The sequence below is a fragment of the Drosophila hydei genome, unplaced genomic scaffold, assembly GCF_003285905.1.
Source record: "Drosophila hydei strain 15085-1641.00,03,60 unplaced genomic scaffold, DhydRS2 tig00008122-arrow-pilon, whole genome shotgun sequence".
NCBI classification, from domain to species: domain Eukaryota; kingdom Metazoa; phylum Arthropoda; class Insecta; order Diptera; family Drosophilidae; genus Drosophila; species Drosophila hydei.
Window position 1 is genome coordinate 4,406,953 of NW_022045833.1, and position 20,770 is coordinate 4,427,722.

Below are 20,770 nucleotides of genomic sequence, written 5' to 3' on the forward strand. Positions count from 1 at the left end.
AACCGGTTGCATAAAAAAGTCCAAATGAGTGGCAGCGCCCGAAGGCCAGCTGTTAAATCGACTTTTTTGTAACGGAAAATAACGGTTTGTTCATTTGAACATCAGAACTGCAATACATTTGGGTATGTATCTAAATTTATTACTTTTTATTATTCAAATACTAAATTACTTAGCGAAAGTCAAGTTTTTGGGCCCAAAAATATTTATGAATGTGTGTGTTTGTGGGTGGGTGTATCATTGAAGTGGATCGTGAAAAATTCTTTGGAGCTTTGTCGCCTTTTTTGTTTTTAGCTAATACGATCTCAGGGCGAGTCTAAAAGTTCAATAACTGAAGTATCTTTCTTTTCCAGCTTGGCTTCATCCTCATCTGCAAAATAGAAAACAGTTTTCGTATATAAAGCAATTAAAAAATATGTAAAACAAGAAAGAAGACACTCATATTGTGAAAGTGCGAAATTAATATTTAAGAACAAAAATAGAGACGATATTAAATAATTAAAATAATCAGTACTAGAAGTAAATAAAACACATGGTTGTTTGAAAATATTATTTAGCTTTAATTTGCAGATTATATTGGCTTATACATTATGTACTTATATTCCCTCTCCCTCCCCCCAACATGCAATTCGAAGATTTTTTCTTTGTTTTCAACAAAATTCTTTAGTGCGCTTGTCTTTCACTTCATTTGTTTCTATAGGCTATAAAAAAGGTGTCAAATTTCGATTAACTTTCATTTGGTCATTCACAGACATATATACAAACATATATATATCAATTTGTACATGTATATATATATTTATATATATATGCTTAGGTATATATGGTCCTATAAATCAGCTTTCAACGGGCTTAAAATAGTAATCCAGCGTGCCTAAATAAATAATTACAAAGATGAAGCGATTTAATTATGCGATAGATTTAGCTTTATTTATTATTGAGTGAAATTTATATTCTATTTAATTTGCCAGTTGTTGTTGGCATCACTTCTTTTTCTTAAATCATTTTCAAAAATCAAAAAGCGATGATATCTAATATACATACACATACGTAAATTAAAATATAAAATGAAATAGTGTGTTTCAATTTGCAAACGAATGCAATTGAAAAAATATAAACTAAAAACATAACTTAACTTAGTTTAAATTATGAACGAAATAGAACTTAAAATCGATGCGATTCTCTTGCCACTTCGTTATGCAATTCTATATATGAATTAGGAATTATATATAATCGTAAAATGACTTAAATATTAACATTTGATTTATGTTTAGTATTACGCTATTGTTTAATGCATAGGTCTATTTGTTTCGATCTTTTGTTTCTGTGTGTGTTTAACTAAAATAGATATTACGAACAACCCAATAAATTATATAATTAATTATATGTTGCAGTATAATTAGCTGTGTCTAAATGTGTGTGTGTCTATGTGTGTGTGCGTGTGTGTGTTGGATGGGTGTAATAATCGAGCCAAGCACAACACAGATATATTAAAGGCAAAATAAAAATTTAAATATACTAAAAGAATTAACTAAATTCATTTTAAGTGTAGAGGCCAGAAACAAATTGAATACGAAGAGCGTCGTAGTTCAATATTTAAATAATAGAATTAAAGTAAAAAATAAAATAAAGTATGCGAATAATGTAGGAACAAACAGAAACAAATGTGCAGCAGCTGCACCTTTTTAGAAGATGGGAAAGAGCTTGGATGAAAAAGGGTGTGGCAAACTACAGACCAACTGAAACTGCAACTGCAACAGCTACTCTTAACCGCGCCCTGCAACACACAAAAAGTTTTTGTTGCAATTATTTATAAAGAATAGAATTTGAAATTTGATTTTGAAGCAGCCTTTAGAAGCATTCTATATGATAATAATGAAAAAGCAAACGAAGTAGGACAAAAAAGGACATGCTAAACCTATTCATATAGGTGAGTTATAGCATTCAAATTACTACTAGAAATAATCGAAACAATTTTTTTGTAATATAAAAGTCTAACAAAATTTCAAAATACTCGGTAATAGTATTCGGCAAGCTAAGAAATGTAGGAAAATGATTTTTTTTCATTTATTGCATGAAAAAAAATGTACATGAAAAATGTTTAGTTAAATAGCCTCTGAATAATGAGATATCTATATATATATATATATATACATACATACATATATATATATATATATATATATATATATATATATATATATAACTGTGTGTGCGTCCGGGTATGGTGATATGCGAGCAAAGGAAAAGAAAGAGAGCAACAAATTAAAGCAAAGCCAACGAAATCAAAACAAAGGAAAATCACAAAATTTGTGTCGGCGTGTATGTGTGTGTGTGAGAGTGTGTGTGAAATTGTTTACAATTCATGTGTGTGAGTGAGTCCCTACGGAGCTCCGTTTGGATTCTGCGCGGAGGCTGAGGCAGCAGCAGCGGCTGCTACTGCAGCCAGATCCAAGAGTTGAAAATGCTTTTGATCCGCAACTGCTGCGGCAAGAGACTCCAATAGACTCGCATGCATTGCAGCTGCCGGTTGGTCCCCAACTAGCAGTTGCTGTTGTTGTTGCTGCTGTAGCGTTTCAGGCGATGGCATTGCTTGCTGCTCGGGGGAATCTTTCGTGGAGTCGATGGTCGAATTATAATGCAGAGAAGAGAAAGAAGAAAGAGAGAATAGAACATACATATATATAAGCATATATATATAAAGGAGGTAAGTGTGTAAGAGAAAAGAGACAGTTCAGAAACAGACAGAGAGAAGGAGAGAGAATTGCACTATAAAACTATATAAATATATATATATCTATAGATTCGGGGCGGAAACTAAAACACATTTCTGTAAAACTTATCAAGAATAAGCTAAAACCAATCTTATTTAATTATATTTTCAGAAGGAAGTACATTGTGTATTGCTGACAATAAATAAATAAATACAACTTCAATGCACATTGCATAAATTAAATGAAAAGAAACAATTATTTTTGAAAATAACACGACGAAAGCTCTTGTACAATTTACAGTAGAAAAATGATTAAATAAATATTTGCAAACATTGAATTTTTGTGTAGAGTGTAGACTCTAGTTTAGGTATTGTAGTTGTGAATCCTTGTCAGGACCGCACGGCCTTTACTTGTTAACACCTTTGCTGCAAGTAATATATATGCACATAGATAAATTTAAATCCTATGTTGTATAACTGTGCTAACCCAACATACCGTAATTTACGACCTAGGAGTAGATTAACACGCACATAAATCGGCGCACCACTTGCCTTTCTATAAATATCTAAGAAAATATATATTTACAAAAACGCCGTTATATGAAATTAATATAAGCCTATTACATGAAAATTGAACTGGAATACAGATGCTGTAGCCTGTAAGAACAGAATACTCCTGGCAGATTCTGATCGCAAGAGAAGTATAGTTAAATTACTAAGTTTCATAGACAACACAATAAACAATCCTCCTCTTGTCTAAACCCAACTGCAATTCAAGCTTAGAGCCACACAAAAAGTTAACTTAAGTTATTATCGTGCGTTAACAAAGGGAAACTCGAAAGCAAGTGAAAAAGCAATGGGAAATTTTGAGTTAAAGAGCGGGGGCTTTTAAGGACTGTGTGTGTGTGAGTATGTGTCTGTTTTTGTATGCAAATGAATATTGCCTTATGTTTATATATTATCCTAGCTTTTATAGATATTGGTATTTATCTAAATCTGTTTTTTTTTTTCAGCTATACAAATAGTTATTCAACAAATGGATAGTTGCTTGTTGCTTTGCTTCTTATTACAAAAATGGATCCAACGTACCAGTTTTTTGTGGCTGCTGCTGTTGCTGCGACGAAGCGTAGGCACGTTGAACGGCGCCCGTTCCGTTCGATGTGGACGTGGCAGCCGCTTGTTTAGCTGGCGGTCGCCGCTTAGCGAGCGGCATATCATCATCCGAATCACTTAAGGTTAAATCCACCTACAATGCAAGACATAAGTGTTACAAGTTGTAGGATATTATCAGTTAGTTAGTTTAACTTACGGTTTCACTGTTTGACGTGGACGTCGGCTGCTCTTCGGGCATTGGAGACAGATCAGACTTCATCGGCTTAGTGTCGTCAATCAGCTCTGCGCAAATGGAACAATATTAAATTATAATCTTAAAACCTGCAATATCTATATTTCTTAAATATATGTGTAATATATATGCACATACAATGGCTAGCAGTGCATGTAGTTGTTTACTAACCAACATCATCCGATATGACCTCGACTTTAGAAACTGACTTTGATGGCGTATCTAGTATTTGAGTCTCGCTACGTAAGCCCGGTGTGCTCCACGAGCCATCTTGATGCAACTGAATCTCGGTATCGTCACTTTTTAGAAGCGAAGAACCTAATACCTCTTGAAAATAGCTATATGAATAGAAAGTTCCTTTAGTATATTATTATTAATTCTCTGTATGGTATGGTCGTACCCATCAATTACTAAATTGTCATAGATGGCTGGTCTATCGCAGACTGGACAATTCCAGGTGGGCTTGCGCTCGTTCATTTGCAGGTAGAGGCTGGCGTCGAAGCATTGCAAGTGCGAACAGGTTGATGCGCGACACGGCAGCGACATTTTCATTTTACCCAGCGGGCAATTAAGCGATACCTTTAACATGGTCGTAGCTATCTCGCAGTCCGCATCCTCTGTAAGCTTCTCCTTAACTAAAATATAAATAAATCATAATTAATAAATTATTGGTAACTATTTTTATTTTTCACCTACTTAGAGCACGTGTGTAATCCGCTGGCTTGACGCCCTTAGTCTTCATGCGATGCAAGAGCTGTGCGGACGTCAGTTTCTTTACCAAATAGACAGCCAGGCAGTAGCTACGCGTGTAGTCCGGGCACCATTGTACCATTATTGTGTTTGTTACTGTCGGCGACAATTTTACATTTGAGGTCACATTCACTGGCCGCGGTGGACGTTTTGGTTCCACGTTTGGGCGATTTGTAGGAATGACATTCTATAACGCATTAGAGAAATTAAGAGAAAGTTAAAGTGATTGTGTAGAAGACATGAGGACGCTTTTGACCAACCAAAACATATTATATTAAAAATGAGTTTCCGTTCTATTGTATTTTAAAACGAGCTAATGGGGCAAAAACGTACTATTCTTGTGTAATACAGTCATTATTAAAAAGCTGTGTGTTCTGATTATCAGTCAGTCGGTCAATCAATCCGTTAGTGAATCCGTCAAGCAAATTTAGTTTTTACCCCAGATTATTGGCTCTTTGAAACTAATCATTAAGCCCATCGGATAGGTAATATGCCCTACAAGACATACAACCATTGATCGTATCAGAGCAGTTTTTACTGTTTTTGCAGTATGTCCTGTTCATCAATCAGTCCGTCAGTCTGCCAATCTATGATGTATATAAAAATAAGGAACACATCAATGTGCTTTTGAACTTACAGGCAGCTGACATAATTTGTTGTTCACTTTGACATTGACGTTTGGTGGAAAACAATCCTCCTGGTCACATGAGGTTTCCACGAGGCAGAATCGCAGCTGGACCTGTATAGCGTGCTCCACCTTTGAACTATTGCGTACATCACGATTTGTAGCGATCTCTGTGGCCTGCTGGGGCGTCAGTGTAAAATAGAAAGGCACCTCTTGCACACGCTGTGTATTGCGCGGCACCAAGGTTGATGGCTTGATCAGTGTACCGAGGACATCGTAGAATGCAAGCTTTTTCAGACGCACATCAGGATGTATGGGCATCTGGCTGTTCATACCGTGCGTGTGCAGGAATGGTAGCATATTGGCGGGTGCACCGCCAGCGCCGACCTGCATCTGGGTGGGATTGCCGGTGCCCACCTGCGGCACCTGTGTGGGTGCACCTCCAACGAGACTCGCATTATTTGGCTGCACAGTAGGCAGCTGCATGTGCGAGTACATTCTGGTTGGATCTATGTACTGCAGCGTGGGTGTTTGTTCTTGCACGGATTGAGCGTAGACTTCTTGTACCTTGGGTGCGAGCAGCTCCAAGTTAGTGCGCAGGAACGATAGGATGCGACCTTGCAGATCGGTTTTTCGTCCAGCGAAGGAAATGTTTAGAAACGATAAGATCTTTTGCAGCTCTACGACGCGTAGCATCTGCACCATTTGCTCACATTCCTAAAAAATAAAGAGAGAGTGGGAGTAGAAAGGCTGATAAAAATAACAGTAACTGTCGAAAAGGCACGACGACGCCGCCGACGACAACGCCGCACACACACACACACATACCCAGTCATGCAGCTAATGGCAATTATGTATGTGTTGTGTGTGTAAGAGCCTATACCGAATTGTACATTAAACACATCCCATGTGGATTTGTATATAAATGTTGAAAATGTATGCTTATGTCAATTAAATCATCAAATCATACCTAAACACCGGTTGTCTGATGCTTATTCATTTGCAAAAAAGAGATACACCGACCGCACAGTGGACACAAAAAATCGCATGTCACAAATTGTACATTACCTTGAACGGCACGGGCGAAAATAACGTTTGTAGGCTTAGCCATCATTCAGTCAATCACGATTACCGCTTTTATATTACTAATATATAGGTTAGTAACTAATGTAAACATATACTGATATACAACAAATTTGTTATTTTTAATTCCCCGCATTTATCTTTTTAATCGCACAAATTTGTTTTGTCGGAGGAAATATGGCGGATGATAGTGTTGTAAAGTAATCGTTTTTTTTCTAGCAGCAAGCGTTTGCGTATGTTGCACTAGGGGGCGCTGAAAATGAGGCTTGCCTGCGGTCACATTGTTTTTACTTATCAATTGTTTTTTATTACGAAAATACACTGTTTCTTAAATTATTAAGTTCACTAAATGAAACATAGTATGATAAAATTACCTTGAATTTAGCCGCATCAAATGTGTTTACTGCAGTTGGCACTGATTGCTGCGATGTGGTAGAAGCGGCATTTTCCGCCTGAGTTTGCGAGCGGGTCTTTCGCATTACAATTGTTTGTTAATGCTATAATTTAGCACAAAATATGCGATTTTACTGGCGTTCAATCGGAACTTGTAATGCACTTGAACAGAAACTCTTTCTCAACATGTTAAAATAAAACAAATGACAAAAACTTTCCGTAGCGTTAGCGTCTGACTTTTATTAACGATCAGTGTGACCGTTTAACACAAGCGAAAAAATAACCAAATAAATTCTTAGTTAAGCTTACGTAACGGGGGAGGTTTGGATGCTTACGTTTTTCTCCGATAATATGGAGTTTGGAAATCGAAGTAAATCGGGAAATAATTTAAATTTGGATTTCATATTTTAATGTAGCTCATAAAAACATACATATTTAGATTTAAAAATTAATTTTTGCCACAGCTTGCCCAGATTTTTGAGGGTATGAAAAGTGGCTATATAGATATATAGACTCAGGGCGTGTAGTCCGCGTAAAATTGAGATTGTTTTTAAATAATTATTTAAGTGCTGTTCGCAATAGTTACTGGAATTTTTCTTTGGTTTTCTCTCTCATTTATTTTCTCATGCATTTCAAATTGTATTTGAACTATTTAAATGTACATTATTGTGTTTTTGAATATATAAATATTTGTGTGTTTCAACGTTTTATATAAATATTTTTCTTAAATTGTGCTTAAATTTGACTTAAGTGTTAGGTTTAAGAAATGTTCTGCTTGTTGTTGTTTGGTGACCACAAAATTGAGTACAATAATTGGTAAAATTTGAAATATATATATATATATATATATATATATATATATATATACATATATATAATCTAGCACTACTCTGTAAAATTTGCATATATCATTCGAGTTTAAGCTATCTTCACTGATTGTTATTAAGTTACATTTTTTTGCTGAATTATTATATAAAAAATTGTTTAAAAAAATTTTTAATTTAACTGTGTTTGTGTGAGAGAACTTCGGTGTCTTACAATAATTTATAATCATAATATTTTTTAGTTGTGCAACAATTAAAATGTTTAATACAAATTGCATGCAAAATTGTGCTTGAAAATATTTGTTTCCTTTTTTTTTGGTGTGTGCCAACAAATGTTTCCTTTTTCATTTTTCTTGTTATTTTTGTAAAATGTTCAATTACAAATTATAAGTACAATACGTAAAATACATTTATTTAATATATTTAGCGATATCACCACGATTTGTTGTTATTGTGCTCTTAAAAATCATGTAACAGAAAACTTTTATATGCTTAAATTAATACATACGTATATATAAATATATGTATGTGTGTATATATAGTATATATATTTAATTAATTTATGTTTAATATGGTAAATGCAGTAAAAATACGCTTGCGTCTAAAAAATACACTTCCCATTTCATCTTCTGTTCTGTTCACTATTTTCGGTTGTTTCTGCTTTGTGTTTCAGTTTTATGTGAAACTAACTATAAAATCAAGTCTAAGATCTGAATCGTTGCTCTAAGGTGGAAACTACAAATCAATTGGCTGTAATTCAATATCTGTTTTTGAGTGTGTAAGTGTTTTGCTGTTATAGGCAACTGGCGGTGCTTGGACAGCGAGGGTTAATTACTCGTTTAAATGCAAATGTGTGCCTGCTCTTTAATCCTTACAAGGTGCAGTATTCCGTTAGGATGGGTATGGATTTGAGCAGCTCGTTTATGTTGTGCTGCTCGAGATGTGCGACCAGTTTCTCTGCTGTCTTAAGCAGATTAATACAGTTCTCCAGATTCTCCACAATCTCCTTGGTCATGCTGTCCGATGACTTAGTTATCAGCTCGGCTAGCTTGGCGCCCACATTACATTTGATAAGCTCGTCCTGTAAACGTTGTGCCTGTTCCGCTCCCTTGGCTGACTGCGACAAGTATACAACAGAAAGTATACAGAGCGCAATCAGCGCCTCGTTCTGCATGACTAGATGCTGTGCTGTTAACATGCTGACCATAGCCTCCACGGTGCCCTCATTGCTAAGAAATTCACTCAGACTACTGCGATCATAGTCCTGCGCCAAGGGTATCTTATCCGCAATCTGTTCTGCGGGCGCATCGCCTTTACGTGGCAGCGCATAGGCAATTTTGGTAAGATACGCATGCTTAATCAACCAGGCCATCAGACGCAGTGATTCACCAGTGACGCCCGCATAATCCGACGATTTGCTCCAATGCACCAGTTGTTCAATCAGCGTCTTGTTTTTCAACAGCTCCAATGCCAGTTTTTCTGCGAAATATGAAAACAGAGTTATAGAGAGTTGTTTGTAGCTTGATCAACATGGTAAGACTTACCCTGACCATCTACAGTCATGCGCAACGTGCCGAGCAGCTTGAATACCACCGGTGGCTGATGGATTTCCAGCATGGGCAATATGGTCTGCACCAGACCCGCTTGAATGACCGCATTTTTATTTGGCTTTGGTATGACCAGATTGCGTAAAGCACTAAGCAACGCATGCTGCAGACGCACATCGTCCTTGACACCATTATTTTTGGCAAGTACCTGGAGCAGTTTGTTCATCGTTTGCTGTTCTACAAAGTAAATGCAATGGCTATCAGTGCGAGCAAAGTTGCCAAGAGCCAAGACACCGGTGGTTAGCAAATCTATATCCGTTGAGTCCAGCCAATCGACCATATTCTTAAGCAGTGGCGTCGTGTACAAGTAATGCATGGATTCATCTACGAAGGATTACCAATAAAGTAAAGCAATTTTTCTTAATTGAGTAACTGCCACTTACCGCCCGTTAGAATGAGCACAATAAGTTCGCATGCCAGCTTCATTAGTGCGCGTGCCTCACTTGTGCTGGCCAGCGTCTTATATTTCTCAAGCAAATTATAGATTGTCTCGCACAGGCCATCCTTGGCGAGCAACAGCTTAACCTCATCGCTTTCCGCTTGATAATGCAACAGCTCCAAGCACATCTCGGCCAGATCAGGATTAGTGGAAGCAGCTAAGATGCGAGACAATTTGATATTCAAATGGGAGTCAAAGTTGAGATCGGCCACATTTTCGGTGAGTATGCTGAGCAAAGGCAGTGTGTTAAGCAGCAAATCCTCGTGCTGTTCCACATTGCTGGCGCCTGTGTCGACAATGCGTTGTAGCTGCTGCATAATGCCCAGTTCCATGGCACGCTTGGCGAGACCCTCGCCGCCTAGCAAGTAATTGGACAGCAAGCCTCCCCTCACTTTGATGAACTGTGGCGCATTGACTGCGTCTTTAATGTCCGCGATGTCCAACAAACGCAACAGAACCGTATCGCCCTGCAGCTCCAGTATAAGGTCCCGTGCCTCATCATTTAAATAGCAAATGTTGCCCAGTGCTCGGCATATTTGGATAGGCAGTTCCATGCTGCCATCGGCTGCTGGGACATGACGCAGGCACTCGAGGAAGGCGGCGATGATATCGCGTTTGGTGAACTTTTTGCGTTGCACCTCCGATTTGGTTATCTCGGCAATGCATTTCGCAGCCTCCTTGCGCACATTCGTATCCTCACATTGTGTCAGACGAAGGAAGCATTCGGCCAGCTCATGTTTGTCAAATAATTTGGGATCCTTTGTGGATGAGATTTCGCAGAGCAGCGTCGTCGTTGTATTGTCCAGGCTAACGCTTGTCGACTTCAGCTGCTCAATGAGCTCGTCTATTTCGGCTAAAAGTGGCAGAAAAGAGGAAATCATTCCATTAAATTAAACTAGATATGCAGTAAATATTACGAGCTGTCTTTTATCTATTTTTATTTGTGCGTGTGTATCTGTGTGTGTGGGCGACACAATTAAGGCAAATTACGGCATATCCTTTCTATTGTTTGCCCTATCAAATTTATTGCTAAGAATTCCGGTTATTGGCCGCAGAGCCTATCCACAAAAAAGAGACAGAAAAGTAACTAATGTAATACCATTCATTTATTTGCGAATTGTCAGCCCGCCGGAAATGCTTAAAGCGTGTTGCCCATTAAATGCTCATTTTCTTTCCAGAGAGAGAGAGAGGGAGCGACAGAGAAGTAGAGAGAGAAGGATTGAGAGCTTGAGAATTGCTCTAGGCAACAGACAAACAGTCAATTTGCATAAATTCTCCAGGAGCACAGCTGGCAACAAAAACAATGCCAAAAAAGGGAGAAAACAAAGAATAAAACGCATAACGAATATGAAATGCTCTGCTTATAGCATTAAATATATTGTTATGTAAACATATTATTTTAAAAAGTATAGCAAAAATATATGTATGAGAGTAAGGCAAATAAAAACCTGTAGCCCTTAATTGAACTCACGAGAATCGCAGAGGACAATAAAATACAATAATTTTATGCAAGCAAACCCCAAAGCCTTTTTGCACTTTATGAGAATCACAGAGAAGAGTAGCAACTAAAAATTATTTTGATTTGCAGCGCAGTAATAATGAGTTGTATTACTTATATTATTATTTAATATGCACTTAATTTGGTAATTTACCAATTTTACTAGTTCGTTTATGGCATATCTAAAAATAAAATAATTTATGCTTAATTTCGAGTCTTTTAGCACGAATTACTTTATTTCAAGTAAATTTAAGATGAAATTTATTCAGAAAATTAAGCTCTTATGCATCGCTTGCCTTAAATGCCTTTGGTACACATCTCCAATGTTTGCTCTGTAGCTTTCAATTCCATTTCTCCGCTTTTTCCGCCTCATAAACCTCAGCATACACATTGACGTGACTGAACGTAAGTCCCCTTCAAGGAATTAACAGCAGTGTCCCCACTGAGAGAGCAGTAAAGCACATGCTGCTCTCAACAAGTGATTATCCCTTGGTCCAAGCTAGGGCAATGCACACAGTAAAAAATGAAGAAAAAACAAATAAACACATGGCTGAAAACACCGCCTAATGCTATTCTGATAAGCTTTTTTTCCATCCTAGCTAAGCTAAGCGAAGGGCAAGGGTCATGCTGCGAACCGAACCGTAGTCAAGTTGAAAAAGTTCCAACGGCAACAACAACAAACTACATAAAAGTGGGCGACAACAACCTCCGTTTCGCAAAAGCGCATAGAAAGGGCATTCAGCGAGCTTTGTGGAGCATAAATAATGAATAAACAGTGGGATAAAACAGTCAATGTGAATGCAGGATAGATGTGGTGGGTAGGCATACCAGGCAGATATCCTGCACTTACTGATAAAGTTGTAAACCATGCACTGATAGCTGAATAATAAATGTTAAATGTGAATGCAACAAACAGGTATGAAAGACAAGCAACCGAATATATGTGATATATAATTGATAGATGAAAATTTAAAAACGTTTAATTAACTTAGAATTGGTTAAAAGTAGATACCCAATATATACATTAGAAATTAAGGCTCAGGTATGCAATACAATGTACATTGGTTGATTCTAATTTCTAAGACATCAATCAATCATCAAATATGTGAAGATTTAAATTATCTAAACAACAGCAAAAATGAAACAAGATGCCAAAGCTTTTAATTACTAAGTCTATTAAGTTTTCGAGTTTTCAGAATACTTAAACTTTCCTATCGTGCTTTTCAGTTGTGTTAGGAGCGTAGACATATAGCTATTTCATAAATGTTTGTATTGTTCCCGCCTGCTACCAGCTAAATGAATTTTGAGAACTTAATACACCCGACTGGTGATCCATTTCGGTTGCCAAACAAAAAAAGTGCATATCAAGTGCTGCACAAGCATGTGGTATAGAAATTGTGGCGACTGTTGTTTTTGGGGCGGAGTGGAAGGAGGGCGTCATTTGCCACACACATAGAAAAATGTGTTACCCTTTATATGCAGCCCAATAAACTGAATGCGGAGCATTGAGAGAAATTGTTGCATTGCAATTGCAATTGCAATTGCATTTGGACAGTTGCCACCGTTTCGTGTGACAGACGTGATGCAAGCAGGTGCAGCAGGCAGCACTTCCGCCTGGCTGGAAGCCCTGCCCCCGACTCTGACTTCGCTTGACTGCTTTCATGTGACTGAAAGTTGTTGTTGCTGTCTGGTTCCTTTTGCGTGCCTTGATTTAGCTGTGACTGGTACCCGTTGGCATTCACTATTCACGACTATTCACTGTTCAGTTATTCAGAGCACGCCTCCAAGTTCGTTAGCTTCTCTGCCTTGGCTGGAACAATTGTGGGGCAATTGCTTTGGAGCTATCTCTTATTTTCATTTCTTTTTTTTTCTGTGCCTATTTACTTTGCATTTTCGTGCCAATCTGAACAAAAAACTGGGTTAGACGTAACACAGGACAATAAAATGGGCGATCATAGCAACCGCATCATTAAATTATAATCGATTCTCATTTGTCTTGTATTTCATTTCTCTTTCAGCTAACTCATCAGTTCTTAAGGGCAACAACAGTTTGTGCTCAATATTTAATGCCATCAACACACAGCTGTGACCTTACAACAAACTTTTATATGAATTATTCAGTAGGTTACACATTGTTGGTATAATGAGATGACAGACAGGTGTATACTCATACGTGAGAAATATCAGTGCGTAAAATACTTGTAATATAAATAAAATACTTGTGTTAATGAGAATCGCAGAGGACAACAGCACTTTAAAGAGCCTAAGGCTTACTTAAAGATATAATCATCAGAATCGCAGATGATAAACAAACAACTCGTCATTTAACACTTATAGAAACGACAATATCTAGCTCCAAACCTGATAAGCTAGTTCGAATAATTGAAATCGCAAAGGACGGCAACGCAACGAAGAGACAAATAGCGACACATAAAAAATACGAGGAAATTAAAAGGATAAACGATAAACAGATTATAGTAATCAAACTTAATATACTACAAGAGTTTTCTATACTTAACTTTTCTAAATTATATTGACAATTTGGCTCCTATGCTTAATAGCTCCAAAATGTTATATTGTCCTAACATAGGCGAATATTACTGAAAAGAATTTTGCTTCTAGCTATATAGACAACAAAGATATATACATGAAGCTAAAACACATTCAAAATATATATTATATTAATTATCTAATTTATATATATATATTACGTAATATATTAAAAATTTATATTTTATTAATACAATACAATCTTAAAAACTATAGATAGATATATATATATATATATACATATACATATACATATATATATATATAATTATTTATATATATATATATATATTTATATATATATATACATATATTTATATATGCATATTACCATAGATATATATACCACATGAAAATAATAAATACATAAAATTTGTTTTTGCAATTTCCCGATTGTATGTCTATGCTTTTTGTGGTATTACTTTTTCGAATTTTGCTTCAATTCAAGAATTCATTTGAAATTTCATTGTTGTGATCTAATAGCTTGTATTTTTTCTGATCCACCTGAACGAGAGCGTGGCAGGCAGGTGTAGGCATCTTCAATGCATGCTCATGTAAATTGCGATTGTTGATGTGTCGAGCTCGCTGCAGCAGCTTGGTGCCTGCAAAAACAATAATGCATTGAATGAAATCTAATATAAATAGATAAATGGTTCGGCAACTCACGTAGCTTGCGTTCCTGTTTGCAATTGTGTTTCAGCCCAGTAACGTAGACGTCATCGACCTCTTGCTCTAAGAGTTGCAACTGCTTTGGCGTTTGGCTTTCGGCCAATTTGGGACTTATAAAGAAGGGCACACGGCTAAGCCGACTGGTCATGCGAACGCTGTGGCTGCTGCAAAGGATCAGAACATATATTAGCTATGATCGGTACGGGAATACTTTCTATAGACTTACCTGGTGGGAGAAAAGCTGTAATTGGGCGCTGAGGCCAAGTAGTGTAGAGTAATTATAATAAAAACCAAAGCTGCGACTAGTCCAATGACAAGCTGTTCGGTCTGATATAGGCTTTGACGTTGAGGCACACGCTGATTTGCAGGCTGATATTTGCGTGACTGCGCCTGTCCTTGGTCGTGGACCTGGTTTACATTATAAGAGCTCTTGTTCATGCCACAATCACCCACAACTGTCAGCAAATTATACTCAATGCGTCGCTGACTGTCGGTCAATGTGTCCGCTGCCTCGTTAATGCGTCGAAATGCTATCCCCGCGCCTGGAGCATGATTCTTGTCAGGATGCAGGCGCAATGCGAGACGTTTGTAGGCACGCTTCACCTCCGAGTAGGTAGCGTGATGGGAAATGCGCAGCACCTCGTAATGATTTCGACAGCGCAAAACCTTTTGCACCAGATCGAGCATATACACACTGAATCTATTGGGAAGCGCAGCAGATTTGTGAGTGGGACCAATTAGCTGTTCTGGCGTTTCGCATTTGAGTCGCAGACGTGCCACAATATTCTTTAGTTCCAGCAAAGCTGTAATGTCTTCATGACTATCCTTACTGTATATCATGCCTTGATTGATCACCTCCATGGCCTTAGAATAATTGCCCAGGATTATCTCAGCTACAGCTCCATTCAGCCAGTGCAGGTCTACTTCATTCGGTTCATCCTCGGCTTCAGCTGCATATTCTCTACGTTTTCCGGTAGCTTGTGTAATCAAAAATTTTGGTTTGATATACATATCTGCTATGCTCTTGTATTTATTGCAGTTTAGCTAAGTTAAAAACAATCAATTTTGTATATGGCTGCAATGAATTAAAGCACAACTTCGATTCACAAGGTTCTGTGTGTAAGTTATCCATTCCAATTTTTGGTTCGTTTTTATTTTTTTGACACATAGCACGAGACAATTATAAAATGTTTTGTTTAAACACGACAAGACAAGCTTCTTGTAACTATAATCCACACATTCTCCGACCGTTATTGTGGATTTTATAATGTATTTCATAAATATTTTCTGCTCAAAATTCCATCTTTTAACCCAGTACCTATCGAACATGGGTAAAATGAGTATATTGGTTTTGTGCAAATATGTTTAATAGACAAAAGGAAGCAATTGCGAAGGCTGACAGTGTATATACACATTCGAGACGAATAACATCGATTACTTATATTTTATATATTTGTATAAAGAAATATTAATATTAAGACTTAAAAATAAAAAGTATTCTAAGTATTAGAATAAATTGCATTTAGCATAATTAGTTTAGAGAAGAAACTAAAATCAATCACAAAAGCAACCTTTAGATTTGTCAAAAGAAAACCCAAAACTTAACATACTAATATTTATAATATACACATTATAACTAAATAAGTAAATCGATAAACGAAACGAATTTGCTGTGAATTAAACAAATCAAATATACACAATAATCAGTATAGCTTAAAGCTGTTTAAGTTGACCCTTAACATTTGGAATTTGAGCTCTTTACGAAAATTTGGCCTAAATATAACAAAAGCTGGCTGATTGCGAATTGCCAAACTAAATGACAGCTGACAGCGTTTGCAATCCCAAAAGTGTGCTTCAAACTTTTAGCGTTGGCCTTCGGCTCGGTTTGTTCTTCGTCAGTAACTCAAAACTCAAGTTAATTGAAATTAATTTCTATGCCAATTTGAAGGAGGGGAGGGAACTTAATTAAAATAGTGAACATTGCAAGCGTACCACACCCTCTTCTATTCTATCAAGTTGTCAGGGCCATTAAGCGCAGACCAAAATCTTATTAGCAGTAAAGAAAGCAGAGGAAGTAGAGAAAGAAAAATCACAAGTCGAAACAGTTACAAAAGCAGCCCCAAAACTAGGAAAAAAATCTCCATAGCTAATCTGGCCCTAAGCTGCGTGAGACGAATGAAAAGCCCAAAAATAATAACAATAACAATAAAGAAAAAAGGAATAGGAACATGGGAAAAGGCAGATGCAAAACTTGAGCACAGGGTGTTTTTTTCAACAACCGATATGCCTTATCAGTGAGCACAGGCGCTACGCTGGGTTGCCGGTTACTGCGAGACACAAAGGTCCAATTAAAATCTAAAGTGAGTTTAAGGGGGAGCCCCAGATGCAGTAACAGCAGCAGTTAGTCAACTGGGGGGTTGTACTCAAATTTGCGTTGGCACGTATAACTTGTGTGAGCCTGTGAGTGAGTGTGAGTGTGTGTCTGTTGTTGTTATGCCCCAGGGGGGTTGCATGTTGTTGGTAATGCCGGTAAAGCTGGCACCTCATGTGCCCGTCGCACAGGGGCATATTCATTTATTAATGGGTGTCCCTCGATAGGATGGGTGAGTTGTTGTAACTGCTGAAAGGTGGTTGCTAGTTAAATGGAATGATATTCTGATTGGATTGCATAGAAGAGTTGAGCACGCACAGACGATCACAAACTCTCACAAACGCTACTTTGTGTCTAATATAAAGTTCGCTTTCAAATCCAATTTATTAAGGCATTGGATTCTTGTTCTTGAAAATCTAGGCCATATATAAGCATATTTAAATTTATTCGATCTTTATTTTAGTCTCGATCGAAAAACATCAATTAAATTCTAGTTATCTTTCATATAAGACCAAAATGCAAATTTTAAGGCGATCAGTGAGTGTGACCAGATTTGGCTTAGGCATTTAAGCGTGCACATTCCACTGCAAAATTAAACAACAAGCGGTAAAACGCGTAAATATTGATTTTTCACACATGACTCCTCGGAGAAAAGGCAGCAGAAACTCTGCTTACCCCTTCCATTTATCCACTTAACACAGCAGCAGCATTTCTAGCCGGCAGACAGACAGACAGACACTTGAGGCACCTGGTCTATACACCTCGTATCTGTTCTGCATTCAGCAGCAGTTCGTAAAATATTTAAAGAAGCACATAAAATGTAGAGAATGCCACACACACATATGCACACACATAAATATACTTATATATATACAGACTCATATTGACACGCATGAGCTGCATTTGTTTATGCTAAGTGCATTTAACGTACAGCTGAAATGATTTTAGTTGCTGCTGTGCGCATAAAACTCAAGCATAATTTTATTTCTATTTCTAATTGTTTTCATTACTCACTGGCCATGTTGGTGTTGTTGTTTCTGCGTAGTTGCTTAATGCCGCTGCTTCTTCTTAGTTTAGCCGCCTTTTTCTTAGACTTTTTTCCTTTTGTTTATTTCGACACTGTAAAACTCTCTTATTGGTAGACACAAAATGAAATTGGGTTCATCAAAGAACTGAACACATTTCACAGCATTTGTATTTTTGTATATCTGCCCGCACAAGTTACTCCAGCAATAACTAGGTTTGCACTTTTTTATATCACTTATTTATATATTATTAAGCACTTTTTGTTGTTTTGCAAAAATTTTTTACGGAATGACAACAAGGCGCAAAGAAAACTCGACTGCAACTGAGCTAGGTTGCCAGCGTTGAGGGTATCGATAAATTGGTTCGTTATCGATAGTCGCCAGTATGACCAGTATGCAACCAGCTGTTGTCAACCTTAGAGTAAGAGAGATAACTATATCGTGCCACCAGCAGAGTTGCCAGCCCGCGTGCTCTGCACACAACAAATTGTTTATTTTTTACTAAGTTCAACAGAGTTGAAGAATAATAAGGCGTATGACTTACGATATATTATTAAGCAAGTTAAGGCTCATAATTTATCTATCCTTTCTGCTAAATGTCTATAAACTTAACTTAAAAGAAGTAAACGCGTAGACGTGACAACACCGTGCTATTTGGACATCAAATAAATCAGTTTCGGTTTAACCAACTGCTGAGGCGTTTCAGCCAATATTAAGGCTTGGTTTAACACAATTTACGCATTGCGTGACTGTCACATAAAAGCTTATAAAATTGGCAAAATAAGTAAGCATAGCACAAAGATGCCGCCAGCGTCTGCGGTTAACAATAACAATGCGGCCGCACAAGCGGCAGCTGCCGAGCGAGCAGAAAAACTGCGAGGGTCACTTAAAGGCTTCATACTAGCCGATAGACAGCGTAGACAAGAGGGTAAGTCAAATGTAATATTTCGAATGTAAAATAAATACATTTTATATAATAATGCAGAGTACGAAAGGCAGTGTGAGGAGCTGCGCCTGCGACGGGAGCATGAGGCACGCGAGCGCGAGAATAATTTATCGCTAGAAGATACACGTGGACAAATTAATCGACTGGACGAGCAACTTGCCGATTTGCATCAGAAAAAGCATCAGCTCGTCGTACAACTGAAGAAAGTTCTAAACGATGACGAAACGCGGAAAAAGCAGGCGAAAGAGAATGAGTTATTTGCACTGCAGCAAGTGCAGGCAATGCAGCAGGCAGCAGCAGTCAATGCTGCCACAGCTCAGGTATTTCTACCACCTGGTCGCTTGCATCATCAGCTGCCGCTGCTGCAGAAGGTCAGTCACCTTTTTATACATTTACAAACATTACATAATCATTTCAATTTTTTTTTAGCAACCGCCTCCCCCTGGTAGCCAGTCAACGACTGTGAAACGAGGCCGCAGTCCCTCGCCATCCAGCCAACAGCATCAGGCGTACTACAAGAATCCCGCTAACTATTCAACACAACAGCCACAGAGTAAGGAAGACCCTTCTAAACAAAGGCCTTGTCACTACTTTACTAATTTATATATGTAGATCAGCTATTGTCATGCTTTTGAGTAGCAATATCTAACCCACACAGACACACTTATTTACGTTTTCATTTCGTTATTTGTTTATAATTCGTTTCGCAGAACACGATGACTACCGTCGTGCCGCGGACTATGCTAAAATGTCATGGAACAGTAAGAACATTAATCGTTACTCTTTAAGTAGTTCATCTAAAACCCTCTAAGTTGAGCTTTTAGAATATTTTAGCTCAATTTTTCACTTTCTTTTTCTGTATTTATCTTGCAGAGTCCACGGGACAGTATCCGAGTACTGGTACTTTATTCTATCAGACCTCGACGGCCCCAACAACCACACAGCATCAGGCAGACGCTCGTCTTCAGTCCATATACAACTATGGCGTGCCACTGCGGTCTGCATATCATGTTGAGCTCCAACCCGGACCCAGTGCAACGGTCAGCAAAGCTCCAGGCTCACAGTCACCATCACCTAAAGCCCAGCCGATGCATGTGCTTCACATCAATTTGGATCAACCGCCCATTTCGCAGTCAGACCTGGTGCAGGTACAAGCAGGAGCTAGTAGTCTATCCGTGCAAACGTCCAATAAGCCGCAGGTGACCATGGAGAAGATTCCGGATCGCTATCACATTGAAGTGAAGCACGATGGTCCGTCACAAGGTCATGTGCCGCCCCCACCGCATTTATTGTCCGAGGGCGTTATCTATAAGCCACTGCTCGGTGAGCTATCATTGCATCCGAATGTATTGCAAATTAGTAGCAGTGCAGCACAGGTGAGATCTGTTGAATATTACAAAATCTAAGCCATACTTAATTTTTGTTCACATTTTTTCAGAATGCCAAGACCACAGGCAGCATTACGCAGGGCTACGCGCCTGGTCGAGGTGCCAGTGCTTATGATCAACAATTGGCTAGGCAGCAGCTGTCCATGCTGCCCGGTCAGCCGGGATCGGGCGCAAGTGCCGGACAGTCACCACATGGTCAACAGATACAGTACACGGGACGCTTATATTGATTCCGTATTTATGTAAATCTGCTAAGCTCACTCATAATTTTACGATTTTAACTGGAAATGATTTAAAATGTTTTCGACTAAGCTGCTTTGCAGCCGCACAGAATAAAGCACACAACTATGGCGTCCCTATTTTCCAATTAATCTTGTTAAATTCGTTAATCGCTTTACTTTCATTTACTGCGTACTGTAAAACATGCATATGAAAGGCCTACATATACGTGAGCTATGTCGTCTGGTTTTTATTTAAGAAACCAGTTATGCGAACAGGTTTTGAGGTGTGAAAAGTGAAGAGATATTTAAGAAACATTCAAATCAAG

The 20,770-nt window shown here is 37.9% G+C and overlaps 4 protein-coding genes across 12 annotated transcripts; 1 reads left to right on the forward strand and 3 right to left on the reverse strand.

Moving 5' to 3' along the window:
• Positions 1-152: 152 nt before the first annotated feature.
• LOC111593864 (E3 SUMO-protein ligase PIAS1) lies at positions 153-7,262 on the reverse strand. Of its 9 annotated transcripts, XM_023306922.2 has the most exons (9): positions 6,888-7,179; positions 5,443-6,147; positions 4,752-4,992; positions 4,456-4,690; positions 4,227-4,393; positions 4,020-4,105; positions 3,800-3,956; positions 3,207-3,276; positions 2,984-3,136 (listed from the first exon to the last, which is right to left on the reverse strand). In XM_023306922.2, exons 1-9 carry the CDS (start codon positions 6,990-6,992, stop codon positions 3,118-3,120), a joined length of 1,785 nt encoding a protein of 594 aa, XP_023162690.1. In that variant the 5' UTR covers positions 6,993-7,179; the 3' UTR covers positions 2,984-3,117. The 9 variants fall into 9 exon arrangements, with proteins under 9 accessions (XP_023162691.1, XP_023162693.1, XP_023162686.1 ...); XM_023306923.2 differs by lacking the exons at positions 2,984-3,136; positions 3,207-3,276 and adding an exon at positions 153-367 and having other exon boundaries at positions 6,888-7,178; XM_023306925.2 differs by lacking the exons at positions 2,984-3,136; positions 3,207-3,276 and adding an exon at positions 1,749-1,774 and having other exon boundaries at positions 6,888-7,178.
• A 916-nt stretch (positions 7,263-8,178) lies between these two features.
• Positions 8,179-18,199, reverse strand: LOC111593878 (rap1 GTPase-GDP dissociation stimulator 1). The gene is made up of 4 exons (XM_023306943.2): positions 17,879-18,199; positions 9,721-10,629; positions 9,275-9,661; positions 8,179-9,209 (listed from the first exon to the last, which is right to left on the reverse strand). Exons 1-4 carry the CDS (start codon positions 17,883-17,885, stop codon positions 8,602-8,604), a joined length of 1,911 nt encoding a protein of 636 aa, XP_023162711.2. The 5' UTR covers positions 17,886-18,199; the 3' UTR covers positions 8,179-8,601.
• Positions 14,188-15,674, reverse strand: LOC111593879 (dnaJ homolog subfamily B member 12). Its single transcript, XM_023306944.2, has 3 exons — positions 14,720-15,674; positions 14,491-14,657; positions 14,188-14,426 (listed from the first exon to the last, which is right to left on the reverse strand). The coding sequence occupies exons 1-3, from the start codon at positions 15,502-15,504 to the stop codon at positions 14,263-14,265; spliced, it is 1,116 nt and encodes a 371-aa protein (XP_023162712.2). The 5' UTR covers positions 15,505-15,674; the 3' UTR covers positions 14,188-14,262.
• A 152-nt stretch (positions 18,200-18,351) lies between the features above and the next one.
• Positions 18,352-20,584, forward strand: LOC111593848 (G protein pathway suppressor 2). The gene is made up of 5 exons (XM_023306894.2): positions 18,352-18,817; positions 18,875-19,206; positions 19,265-19,388; positions 19,709-20,211; positions 20,274-20,584. Exons 1-5 carry the CDS (start codon positions 18,691-18,693, stop codon positions 20,451-20,453), a joined length of 1,266 nt encoding a protein of 421 aa, XP_023162662.1. The 5' UTR covers positions 18,352-18,690; the 3' UTR covers positions 20,454-20,584.
• The last annotated feature ends 186 nt before the right edge of the window (positions 20,585-20,770 follow it).